Source organism: Hoplias malabaricus, chromosome X2 (assembly GCF_029633855.1).
Source record: "Hoplias malabaricus isolate fHopMal1 chromosome X2, fHopMal1.hap1, whole genome shotgun sequence".
In the NCBI taxonomy this organism is placed as follows: domain Eukaryota; kingdom Metazoa; phylum Chordata; class Actinopteri; order Characiformes; family Erythrinidae; genus Hoplias; species Hoplias malabaricus.
This window is the reverse complement of record NC_089819.1, coordinates 13248048-13261670: the sequence shown is the minus strand read 5'-3', so window position 1 is coordinate 13261670 and position 13623 is coordinate 13248048. Positions and strand designations below refer to the sequence as shown.

The 13623-nt window shown below is 37.7% G+C and overlaps 1 protein-coding gene across 1 annotated transcript; it reads left to right on the top strand.

Annotated features, from left to right (window-relative positions):
* Positions 1-254: 254 nt before the first annotated feature.
* On the top strand, positions 255-13108 carry LOC136677115 (P2X purinoceptor 2-like). The gene is made up of 12 exons (XM_066654533.1): positions 255-394; positions 3341-3476; positions 3811-3882; positions 5007-5082; positions 5229-5325; positions 6044-6124; positions 6681-6819; positions 10600-10730; positions 11420-11510; positions 11599-11664; positions 11751-11828; positions 12792-13108. Exons 1-12 carry the CDS (start codon positions 255-257, stop codon positions 12885-12887), a joined length of 1203 nt encoding a protein of 400 aa, XP_066510630.1. The 3' UTR covers positions 12888-13108.
* The last annotated feature ends 515 nt before the right edge of the window (positions 13109-13623 follow it).

The following is a 13623-nucleotide window of genomic DNA, read 5'->3' as shown; positions in this document are numbered from 1 at the left end:
TTTCCATGTTGTCTCAATTTTGACTCCCAATTATTTCCTGAGTTTGGCATTAATGACCAATGCTGACGAGCAGAAGAGTCATAATCAAATTATGAGAGAGAGAGAGAGAGAGAGAGAGAGAGAGGGAAAGAGAGAGAGAGAGAGAGGGGGGGAGGAATGGAGAGCGATTTTAGCAGCTGTTCAGATCAATTCAGAGCAGGTGGAAGAATATTGTTTTCTTGTCTGCGGGAGTAATTCAAGTGGCTGTGTTCGGTATGGGATTTATGGATTTCTTCAGGGATTTTTTCCTGGGTTTCTGGGATTATGAAACACCAAAGATTATGGTGGTGAAGAACAGGACACTGGGTGTCATTTACAGAACTGTACAATTTCTGGTAATCACGTATTTCATTTGGTGAGTATTTTCATATTCTCAGTGAACAATGAGATTAAATAATTATGGTTCGTATTATATATTCACTGACATTGGGCATGTACTCATATGTGTACACATTCATATGATGGCTACATGCTTAAGATCAATGAACATTAAATGTAAAACACAGTTTTTCAGTTCTGTAAATCCTGTAAATGTGAAGAATCTCCAAAACAGGGATAAAATCTTATGCTGGTGGGGACTTACACACAAAAAACCCCACATATGTATTATTTCATATTTATTTGGCCATACATATGAGAACCAATGAACATAACATGGACAATTATGGTATTTCTGTTGTTTTGATTCAGTGTTCCAAATCACTGAATTTTAATTTGAAGTAATATGATGTTTAAATTACACATATAATATATTATATATATATAATGCAAGTTAATGCATTAGGTCTTTGTGAACCATTCTACTGGTCAATCCCTTGTGAAATTTATACTCAATGTAAAGAGCACCTGATGTGTTCTAATTGGAAAGTTTGGAGAAAGTAGATACTTGGTTTTCTTAGTGACACATGTTATTATGAGCATGTGCAGCAGGAATGGAAATATATTATATTTCAGTTCTGTAGTGAACAGACAAATCTAAAGTACTCAGATGCAAACAAATGCTTTAAAACTCACTGGAGGGTGCATCACATTACAACAATGACCTAAAACAAACATCAGGAACTGTGGTTTTCAGTGTCACAACATTTTAGCCTCTCTGAGCATTTCTGAGAAAAAAAGATGCTGAATAGATTAATCTCAGAAAACAAATATCCTTCAGGGAGACTGCACACTATGCATCTAGTAAAAAACAAATGTGTAGTATGGGGTCCATATGATGTACTTTGGACTCCTTTGGGGCATTTTAAACTCTCTTAATTTTACCTCAGTCATTAATCATTAAACAACAAAATAGAGTTTCACTCTTTAGACACACCACTCTTATAAAGCACCAAAAATAACAGCAATCCCTTGTGAAGAATATGTAATCATGCTAAATATGAGTGAGTTAAATGTCAAGGTCATGAATCTTAAGTAATTTAGATTTTAAGTTCTCAAAACTGCAGTGGTGCACCTGAAGTGCCAAATTTCTGTGAGTAGGAAGAGATCACTGATTGTTTAAATTTGAATTGCCAGTCTAGATCAGTTACATCTGCACAGATATTTCAATAGTTAAACCAAACTTGCTCTGAAAAATGTCCATTAGTAGATAAATATTTAAAAATAGTTTGCTATTCAACACTTTCGATTTGGCCAAATTTTTAACTGCTATTTGATGATGTATTTATTTCAAGAGAAATAAAGAGAAAACCTTATTTACTGCATTTGCAATCCTCTATAAATAAATCCTGAATGCCAGTAAAGGTACATTTAATCACACTGTAATATTACATAAATATTTTGTATCATTACTGCTGATACCCATAAAGATGTTAAAATACAGTAGAACTAGATATTGTCACTGTTTAAACAAAAACTTGTTTGACCAAAAAAGCAACTCTATATGATGAGAAAAAACAAGTTTTTCTATTTATGTATGTTAATGTAACAATAGAATGTTTTAATAGAATTGTAACTTTGAACCATTTGCATTGAAATATATTTCATTAAAATTGTGACAAAGTGATTTTGGGTACACTTTGGACCACTGTGTCCAAACAGGATACAGAAAATGAACGAATGAACGAATGATAGAATATAAATGGCAGATAGTATATTTAATAATACTAAATATTAAATAAATTAAATATGTTAAAAATGGAGATATAGTGATTTGCTCTGCCAGTATAATGACAGACTCGCTTGCTGAGTGGTCTCCTTATGTCAGACAGGGTCCAAAGTACTTATTCTAAATGAGTACAGATGTATTAATGGCTGCTTGAAATAGATAGGTGAAGTTATTCAGTGCTGCTATGATGGATGGAATAAAGATGTTCTGAAAGAGCAATTCAATAATAAATTTAGTTACTGAAGATCTTCAGACAGCCATTAGTCTGAGAGCGAGTGATCCTCTTTGCTCATATCATAAGAGACATGAGAAGCTCTGAAACACATCAATAAGTGTAACATTTCCTGCACGTAAAAAAGTGTATATATACAGCTAGTGGCATTGGCACAAGTGGACCAGACACAGCAGTGCTGCTGGAGTTTTTAAACACTGTGTCCATTCACTGTCCCCTCTGTTAGACACACCTACTTCATTGGTACACCTTGCAGATATAAAGTCAGAAGTCTCAGTCCAGCAGTGACCCTGAAGAGGTTTTAAACTCCATCAGCAGCCCTGCTGTGTCATATCTACTTATGCTAACACGACATGTTAAAACACAACCACTACATCAGTGTCACTGCAGCACTGAAAATGACACACAAGTCAAATTATACCTGCTCTGTGTTGGTGTTTTGAGAATCCTCCTGACCATTGAAGAAGAAGGTGAAATTGGGTAAACAAAGTATGCAGAGCAACAGATGGACTATAGTATGTAATTGTAGAACTAGTTCTACTGTAGGGTACTGTAGTGGAGCTGAGAGAATGGACAGTGCACTCTTAAAAATAAGTGCTACAAAGAGTTATATGAAAGATGCTATAGAAGAACCACCTTTGGTTCCATAAAGAACCATGTTTGTTTAAGACATATGTACCTTAAAGCTTGCTTTGTGCACAGGGGCATGGTCATGTTTAAACTGGAATAAGAATTCTCCAAGCTGTAACATATTTGAAACCATAAATCTTTGACAGTGTCCGTATATACTATAGCATGAAGCATTTAGCACAAATTTCCTTCACTGGAATCAAGAGCATGAAAACGAGTACAGACCAAAGCCACATTCACCTGCCAGACTGCCAGATCATGACGCATGATACATCGCTCTTCATCAGTTATACTTTTACAGTGCTGGTTTTGTCATCTTTCTTCCCACACAGGTATGTGTTTATCAGCCAGAAGGCTTATCAGGACATTGAGACACGGCCAGAGAGTTCAGTCTACACTGAGATGAGAGGAGTAGGCGTGCTGGGAGACAGCATACGAGACACTACAGAGTACGTCAGACCATCTGAGGTGAGAGAGAAGAGAAATACAGATTTTAAAAGAAAATTAAATCATCTGTAGTTCTTTGCCTGTTACAGGAGCCATCAATCATTGAACAGGTTTTTGCTCAACAACTTGTAGTGTTACCATGTTTCTGATTTTGGATATGCTCCTCAAGTAATATGACTCTTGGAGATATTTGTGTCAAATGATAAAAATAAAAGCAAGTCTTACACTCAGTATTAATATTTGTCTGACAAACTCTTTTAATTTCACTAGCTTTATGTTGCACTAAATTATTTAAAAGCCTTTAGAAGCCCAATTATCTCCAGCTTCCATCCATTCATATATGTTTATTTCTCAGGGTGGTGATGTCATCAGCACAATATTGAGCAGAGAGGTGACACACAATCAAAGACAGGGAAAATGTGCTGAGGTCAGTCCACACACACTCCATGGTTCCAGCAACATTACGTATACTACCTTAATTAATTCTAGCTTAAACCTAACCCTTATCCTAAACTCTACTATCTTATCTTGTAACAATGTTTGTTATGGGAACATGATTATTTTTGCCTAAAAAACAAATCCTCATAATGTATGTATATAAACATATTTTGGTCCCCACAATGTTTTATAATAAATATATTGCAATGTAATCATACAATTTACAGTTAATTGTTCCTCTCAAAATTGCTCAAAATTCTAATTCAAATTAAATAATTGCTTTTACATTTGTAAATGGTAGACTTCTGTTGATTTGAATGCTTGATTCAAATGGATATTTTGTATCAAGTTTGAATTGTTTCATGTGATCATGCAACCTTTGTGTCAAAATGATAATTCAATGATATTTATTATAATATTATAAATAAAAGATTATTAAAATGTTATTCACGTAATATGCACCTTATTCGAAAAATGTTTTTAAATGTTTTGTTTCTACTTATATCGTGCTGCTGTAACATTTTGTTGTATAGAGGAGCCAGAAGTACCCCATGGTTTAATGAGAAATGGAAAATTATAAATAGAAGCTGAGCTCGGTTTGCATTTTCACAAGCTTCTTGACACAGACTTAGCCCAGTATTGATGAAGGTGTTAAGTGTAGAGGCTCTGTTTCCCCTTTAATATTTGAATTTTTCTAGCGTGATGCTGAGTTTAAACTTTTTTTCAAAGGCATTGTCACTGTGTGCATATGCATGTTAGGTGAATAGCATTTTAAAAGAAATGTTGGACTATGGTTTTGACAGAAATGTTGCCTAATATGAAGCATGTTAATTCAAATTGGGAAATGCTTTATCATTTAAATAAAGATAATATAGATACCCATGAAAAATTCAAATTGTAAATGTAAATGAAATTATTGAATCTGAATTTTAATTTGCAAGTATGTGTGGAACATTGAATTCTAATGTAGGATTACATTGCTATTTGGCGTATAATATTTTAATTTTAGTTTTGGTACTGATATGCTTCTATATGATAGGTCTTTGCAGTTGTCATGTAACCTTATAGATGATGATCTACAGTAAAGAATTAGTACTTTGTCTGTTATTTCAGCATTACAATGTCCCCAATGCAAACTGCACAACAGATGCTGACTGCATTAAGGGTGAAATGGACTTTGATGGTCATGGTAAGGATTTGAGCTCAAATCAGAAAAGCTCTGAAACATAGTGAAACATCTGTTTATCCTCAAATACTTGAGTAAATCTTAAATGATCATTCTGGTGAATGGTGCTGAAATGAATACTCCATAAATATTGTGGATTTTAATAATAGGTCAGAGAACTGGACACTGTGTGCCTTACTACAACTACACCTTCAAAACATGTGAGATCAAAACCTGGTGCCCCATTGAGGATTTTGCAGCAGTGAGGTGATTATATCTTATTTGGTCCATTGGTTTATTGTAGATAATCTTAGGCTCAGGTTTCATTGCAGTGGAGGTTTTAGGAACAAGGAATTGTAAAACCTTAAACAAAAATATGGCTATTTTAATTATACAAAATGACCCATGTGCTCCCTCCAGGGTGTATTCCCGCCCTGCGCCCAGTGATTCCACGTAGGCTCTGGACCCACCGCGACCCTGAACTGGATAAGCGGTTACAGATAATGAATGAATGAATGAATGAAAATGACCCATGTGTTTTTAATGTTACTCACGTAATGCAGAAATACTGTTGAGTATGAAGAAAAGGGTTCCTTGGTCCTTTTTTAAAAAATAAACCCTGTCCTTTATGTGGCAGTGTGTCTGAAATTATTTAAAAGGTGGAGCTTTCTGTGATGTAGCTCCCAGAGGCATTAAATACGTCAGATATCTGGTTTCTATTAACACCAATGTGAATAATTGTGACTGAGTTTGTACAGTTTGTATAACATTATTTAGCATAAAAGTTAATGGTTGAATTATCTAGATATTCGTAAGTTTTGTACATTTTCTTCAATTTCAGCTTTTGTACTTCTACATTGTATTTGTTTTCTGGGAAGGTTGTTTCAGACTTAAGTGATTATTCTGCTTATACAGTTGTATGGGTGCTGTGTACTCTAATATCACTGCTGAGTTCTTTCATGTCCATTTCCCCTGTTCCTCATAGAGAACCACCACTAGTGGAAGCCGTCAATTTCACAGTCTTCATAAAGAATGCCATTCACTTCCCAAAGTTTAAAGTGCTCAGGTGAGTCCATTTCTTCAGATAACATTTACCTTCCATGGTTCTGTACTATGCACACTATATGCAACCTGGAGGTTGTGGGTTCAATTCCCGCTCCGGGTGACTGTCTGTGAGGAGTTGGTGTGTTCTCCCCGTGTCCGTGTGGGTTTCCTCCGGGTGCTCCGGTTTCCTCCCACAGTCCAAAAACACACGTTGGTAGGTGGATTGGCGACTCAAAAGTGTCCGTAGGTGTGAATGTGTGTGTGTCGGTGTTGCCCTGTGAAGGACTGGCGCCCCCTCCAGGGTGTATTCCCGCCTTGCGCCCAATGATTCCAGGTAGGCTCTGGACCCACCGCGACCCTGAATTGGATAAGCGGTTACAGATAATGAATGAATGAATGACTGAATGCAAAAGGAAAATTATTAATGGATTTCCTAAGGATCAGGATCAGTGTATGTTATGATGGCCTTAGCAGTTTTAAAAGGATAAGGAGATAATGACAACATATAATAATAGGTTTAGCATATCATGCAAAAATATTTACTATAAATATATATTTTGTTCCTTCTTTAATTTAAGGGTGAACATCAAACCAAGGAAACCAAAGAAGCTACTTAAGTGTTATTATCACCCAAAGGACAACCCATACTGCCCTGTGTTCAGGCTGGGTTATATCGCTGAGCAGGCCCGTGAGAAGTTCAGTGAATTGTGCCGAACTGTAAGTTCATACACAGCCAGAAAACTGACATTGTTGTAATATTCAGTACCTTAAAGAAATACAGTGTAATTATTGGCTTTTTTGTCTCACACACACACACACACACGCAAACACATACCTTCTGTGCTGTGGGTATCGCTAATTAACATCGGTCATGACCAGCTCTCAGGGCTACTTGTGATAAACACACTCCAGCACTCCCGCAATGTTAAGGTTGGGGAATGTGTATTTTTTCATATACAATGAACCATGTCATAAAGTGCAACTTTCATGGTACTTTAGCCATTTCTACCATACAGGAACAGACAGAAAAACACGTATAACCAGATTCAATGTTTAGCGGTAAAAAGTGAGCTAATCCGGCTAAAGTTAGCAGGCACTACCACTAGCCCTCGTTAGTCAGCAACTCTCAAAAACCTGATTATAACACTTCTTCAACAAGACTTATTAACTAACACATCAGCATGTGCATGTGTCAGAATGTGCAACATCTTGTTATTACCTACTAGTCCAACAAGAAGAATGCATCTGTCTTTTGTATTGTCAGTCTCAGCTCCCTCCACTGAGTAAAGTCAGTCGAATGCTAAGTCTTCTATGATGCTCTCTTTCTTTCTTGCTCCCTCTGCCATAATGTCCACACTATTCTCCCTATTACATGTCCGAGGGGCATCAAAATAATTTGGAAACTGTCATTTTAGGGCAGCATTTCTTAAAGTGCGAGGAATGCCCCACTAGTGTATTGTGTAGGTATTGCTGGTGGGAATCAGAAGAAATAAGCATCTTTCTGCCTGACTTTATTAATGCCTTTCTATTTTGCGAATAAAGCTTACTCAATAAAAAGCACCTACTTACAATGGCTTCATTAATAGCCATTAAACATACTTAAAGGACATTAGATAAGAGACCAAAAATGTGTAGCTTGCCTGGAACCAAAATATGCTTTTTCCCCTGCTTTTTAATTTGAAAACCTTTATTTTGAAAATATGTCACCGAGATTAACATGTTTTGGCAGTGTTTATAAAGGTTTATAAAGTCAGTTTTTACCAGGACTGGACTTGAGGTCAGTAACGAGAGCACAACAGATAACCATGACGGCTAATTGCAGTTATGAAAGCGGCTAAATAACTTTTAGGGTAACAGAGAAGGATCTGGGAGTTAGTTCATTTAATTAGTAGGCCAGTTTTTTGAGGATCGAGGATCAGAACACCAGGGTCCCCGCCCTCGGCTGCCACCCAATCCACAATGCACCAGACCCTGATTACTACCTCTCCCATAGGTGGTGGGCCCATGGGAGAGTGGACCCATGTTGCTCCTTCGGGCTGAGCCCAGCAGGACCTCATGAGTAAAAGTCCGACCACCAGGTGCTTGCCAAGGAGCCCCTCCCCCAGGCCTAGCTCCAGGGTGGGGCCCCGGTAACCCTACTCTGGGCAAGGGAAGCTGTGTCTCTGTTGTTATTTTCTTCATCTGAGTCTTTATGGATCACTCTTTGTCTGGCCCATCACCTAGGACCAATTTGCCTTGGGAGACCCTACCAGAGGCTATTGCCCCCGACAACATAGCTCCTAAGCTCACGCAGGGATGCAAACCCCTCCACCACATTAAGGTGGTGATCCAGGGAGGGGGCTCAAGGCTCTGGATGTTGTGGGGCTGTCCTGGCTGACATGTCTGGCAACATCGCGTGGACATCGGGGGCAGTGCCTCTGGATGGGCACACTGCTGTTGTGGTTCCCCTTTTTAAAAAGGGGGATCAGAGGGTGTGTTCCAACTACAGAGGGGTCACGTTCCTCAGCCTCCCCGGTAAGATCTATGCATGGGTACTGGAGAAGAGAGTCCGACTGATAGTTGAACATCAGATCCAAGAGGAACAATGCGGATTCCGCCCCGGTCGTGGAACACAGAACCAGCTCTTTATCCTCGCTAGGATCCTGGAGGGTGCGTGGAAGTTTGCACAACCAGTCTACATGTGTTTTGTGGATCTGGAGAAGACATTTCACCGTGTCCCTCGGGATATCCTGTGGGGGTGCTCTCGGAGTATGGGGTACTGGGCTCTTTGCTACGAGCTATCCAGTCCCTGTATAAACAGAGCAGGAGTCTGGTATGTATGGCTGGCAGTATGTCAGACTGGTTTCCAGTTAGAGTTGGACTCCGAAAGGGCTGCCCGTTGTCACTGGTTCAGTTCATAATTTTTATGGACAGAATTTCTGTCCCTTAGAGACAGGGTTAGGAGCTCGGACATCCGGGAGTGACTTGGAGTCTAGCCGCTGCTCCTCCACATAAAGAGGAGCCAGTTGAGGTGGTTCGGGCATCTGGTCCAGTTGCCTCCTGGACGCCTTCCTGGTGAGGTGTTCCAGGCATGTCCAACTTGGAGGAGGCCCCAGGGAAGACCAAGAACACATTGGAGAGACTACATGTCTCCACTGGCCTTGGAACGCCTCGATATACCTCCGGAGGAGCTGGAAGCAGTGGCTGGGGAGAGGGAGGTCTGAGTTTCTTTACTCAGACTGCTTCCCCTGCTACCTGGAGTCGGATAAACGGTGGATAATGGAATGAATGGACAGTTTTCTGTATTTGTGAATATTTGAATATTGACGTTAATGTTTCACCTACTGTTATAATGTTAAGCTACTGATTTAGAGATAGAAGTTGATGTTACTTAAATAAATTTGAAAATTGTAAACTTACATGTGTATTTTATTACCATATTTTGGAGCGATATGGTATAGTTGGGGCATGGAAATTCCCCTTCGTCTGAGGTGGGGAATGATAGATAAATTTTGAGAACCACTGTTTTAGGGTAAAAGTACTACGTATTGTTCCATAAATTAGGGAACATAAGTGTACCCCCATTCTATTAAATAGCAGATTTTAAAATTGTGTTGATTTCATATGCCCATTTAATCTCCAGGGCTTCTGGAGAAGTGAAGGTTATGTACATTTAGGGAACACAACTGGAATTTAAAATCGTACCTTGTGTCATACCTTTAAGGTTACACTGTTTGTACCTTTAGTGACAATAATGTATCTCCACTGTACCATTTTTCCAGCGTGTATACAGCAGCTATGCTTATCTGGAACTTTACTGACATCTACCCTTAAGACGGGGCATCAGCTAGAACACATCACCATGAGTGGCAAATTACTGACCACTTTTATTATTAAACCTTTCCTTTGTAGCTTCATTTTCCTGGTGATCAGTTAGAGACCATAGTCAATATGTTGATGCATAATTTCTCTTAACAATTTTCTTTCAGTTCACTGGTCAATTTCTGACCACACAGTCACCCTTGGCTGGATTTGTTTGTGTGGTGTACCATTCTTAGCCTTGAAACAGCCGATATACCACACAGTACGATGTCAGCACCACTGAGCATTGGCGACCACCTAAATAATATACAGCCTACAAATGTCCTGTGGGAACTAACCATTAATGTACAGCAAATCATGACTGCATATGGTGTAGTAAAGTGGTACTAAAACGTTTAAATAAAGTGGCCATTGGCTGGTACTACTTATATTGTACTTGCATCATTGTAGTATAAGACATATGTTTTGTGATAATTATTGTCATTTGCAAAGATTGGACACATAGATTACCTACATGTTTAAATTTAGTGAATGTTAATGCTTTAATATGTTTGGGAAAACCCATTAAACGGCAACAGATGCCTACAAATTTTGCACACATCTCTAGGTAACGAAGTGGCCAGTGAATGGGGAGATGATATGATGTTTGCTGTTTATTGAACAAAACCAGGTAACAATGTGACTGATTGTTTTTAGGGTGGGGTGATTGGAGTGTTCATCAACTGGAAATGTGACTTTGATGTTGACCCATCAGCATGCATTCCCAGCTATTCCTTCAGGAGGCTGGACCTCAAGAAAAACCTGCCCAACTCTGGTTATCATTACAGGTAAAGAGGATCCTATCTTTCATATCCACATGCCTGCAACCATGCCAGTGGTCCAATTTTAATATTGTATTATATAAAATCAGTAGGTACTAACGATTAATTTGTAATAGTTTCCTTAGTATTTTCAAAAATATATTTTATTTTGTTTTCAAGACACAACACCAAGATAGTATGTATATGTTGTAATTAAGCATGAATTGTTATACATATAAGAAGAAACTGACTCTTGCACTGAAACATACTTTACATATTATGGCAGTAAACACAACTTTTGGAAACAGATGGAAGGGGGTTAATTTTTACTCAATTTGTTTTCCCAAACAATCTACAATTTAGATGTTCTAGTTTACTGAAATTTTAATCTGAAATCTTGGGGTTGAGAATATAAATGAAAATAATGTTGAGTACATTAATATTTACTGAATAATAAATATGTATTTTAGTGCTGAAATGTTTAGGTCTGAATTTGAGTAACTGAGTATTTTTTGTTCATTTTTTTCATTTCATGTCATGAAATAAATATGTTTAAAATTTTAGAAACCTTAATTTTTTCTGAGAAACAGAAGTGGATCTTTTGTAGCATTGCTTCAAGAATAATTTATGGTTAAGTTTATAAGACAGTGTGCGATTCTGTTCTATTCATTTAACATATTTTATGATTTTTTTTGGATATCACTGATGTCATTTAGGTTTGCCAAGTACTACCTCAAGGATGGTGAGGAGTATAGAACACTCATAAAGGCCTACGGCATTCGTCTTGATATTATTGTGCATGGACAGGTAAGAAAATAAATATGATGTTATGAAGCTAAAATAGAAATGTTGGTTGTTAGTTAACTGATTATTAATTTTACTATTTTTATCTCAGGCAGGCAAATTTAGTCTTATTCCAACAATAATCAATACAGTCACAGCAATGACATCAGTGGGGATAGTAAGTGTTTTCTGGGTAATTATATATATATTTATAATTTGGTTAATTGATGTTGATTTTTAAACTAAGCTTCCTCTCTCTCTCAGTGCTCTATCATCTGTGACTGGATAATGCTGACGTTTATTGACAAGAATGAAGTCTACAGTGAGAGGAAGTTTGATGATGTAGGTGAAATCCAAACACAATAAACAGCCTTGGACAAACTGCATGCTGACATCTTTACACCCTTACCTGGAACTATACTGAAATGTCAATAAATATTATGCAAAAGTAAAATATCAGGGTTTATTTAATTTTCAGTCAACTCCTTAAACAACAGCTGAAAAAAAGTTCACTATTTACTGAACATTGACCATGGCTTTATTACAGCTTTTGTTATGGTATTGGAAAGAGGTACTTGGAGTTACCACTCAAGTTTAGTTGAGGGATATAAATGTGCAAAGGTGAGTTGTGATGATTTTGTCAGGATTGAAGGATGCAGTGGTTAAAGCAGCAGTGGCAGTCACAAAAGCAGGAAGGAAGTGAAACCCACGAGTGGCAATGCAGGAAGCCAGGAGCTCAGGGATGTGGGAAATCAGAGCTAAGGGATGTGATTTGGCCAAGTACAATGCAGAAGAGCAGGCCTTGGGTCAGGTGATTTGTGGAAAGAATTTAGTAAGGCTACATCACAAGAGCGAAAGCAAATGATGACTAGATTTATTTGCGATCAGAAAGAGGAGGCACAGTGTGCAACAGCAGCGTCACAGGCAAAACAAGGCCAGTGGCTTTGCTGGGAGAATCTAGAGAAGAGGAAGATCACTTGGCAAGAATTGTGGGCAATGGAGGCAAGTCATATTAAGTTTTTGCTTGGAGCAACTTATGATGTCCTTCCAACTCCACAAAATCTTGGACAGTGGGTAGGTGAAGACCCTAGTTGTAGATTATGTACAGGGGTTGGCATGCTGAAGCATATTCTATCAGCTTGTTAGGTTAGTTTGTGTATGATTATAATAATTTTCTGGAGACTTGCTTAGCCATGCAATAGTTGAATATTCATAAAAAAAAAATTCGATGAACTTAAATAATCATGTTCATGCCACATTGTATGGTATCATTAATATTTTTTCCTTTTCACCTTTTAAACACAGGCATCTAAGGAGTCCAATCCACCAACAGTAACAGAGATCACGCTCACAAGCTTTGGTTCCATCCACTCTGACCTGTCAGATGGAGTTCCACTCTAAGGCCCCACCCGGTTTGCTCCACATAATGCTGAGGACTGATCCCATGCAGCATGTACAACATTGAAAAGGAAGACAAAGCCGAATATTTTTGTGTAATGGATTGACAAAAATGAATGCACTGAAAATGTATCCTGTGAAAAAAATTTAATGGACATGGATCATAATCTGCACCCATAGTTGCAGCAAAATCCTGAAAATGCTTTGGTTCATTTGGGCTTCAACTCACAGCATCCAAATCTACATTTCAATTAATATTATTTCCAATAAATATTATTGATAAATATTGATCATGTTGTTGCATGTTTGATTCAGCCTGTCAGTATGTAAGCTACAGCGACTGTATGTCTGCACCTATGGTAGATGTACTGGAATTATTTTTCAGTAATAATGTTCAAATTAATAATTTTCAGGAGATATATTACACTAGTATAAAGTGTATGTTAAAAGTGATGATGTATTCTCTGAACAAGATAACAGCACTTTTATGAGTCACTCTGGATAAGAGCACCTGCTAAATAATTCAAATGTATATGTAAAGAAATATTGTCAGAAAACAGGACTATTTTTTTTTTTTACCAAATTAAGCTCAGGCAATTATAAGAAAATAGGTCTGATAAAAGATTGTGTCCATGTTTCCACAATGCTGAGAGTCTGAAAGGATTTGGAACAGTTGTGCAGTTCATTAAGCAGATATGAAAAAATTGGAAAATATTTTGTTGTTGAGGATCTCACATAA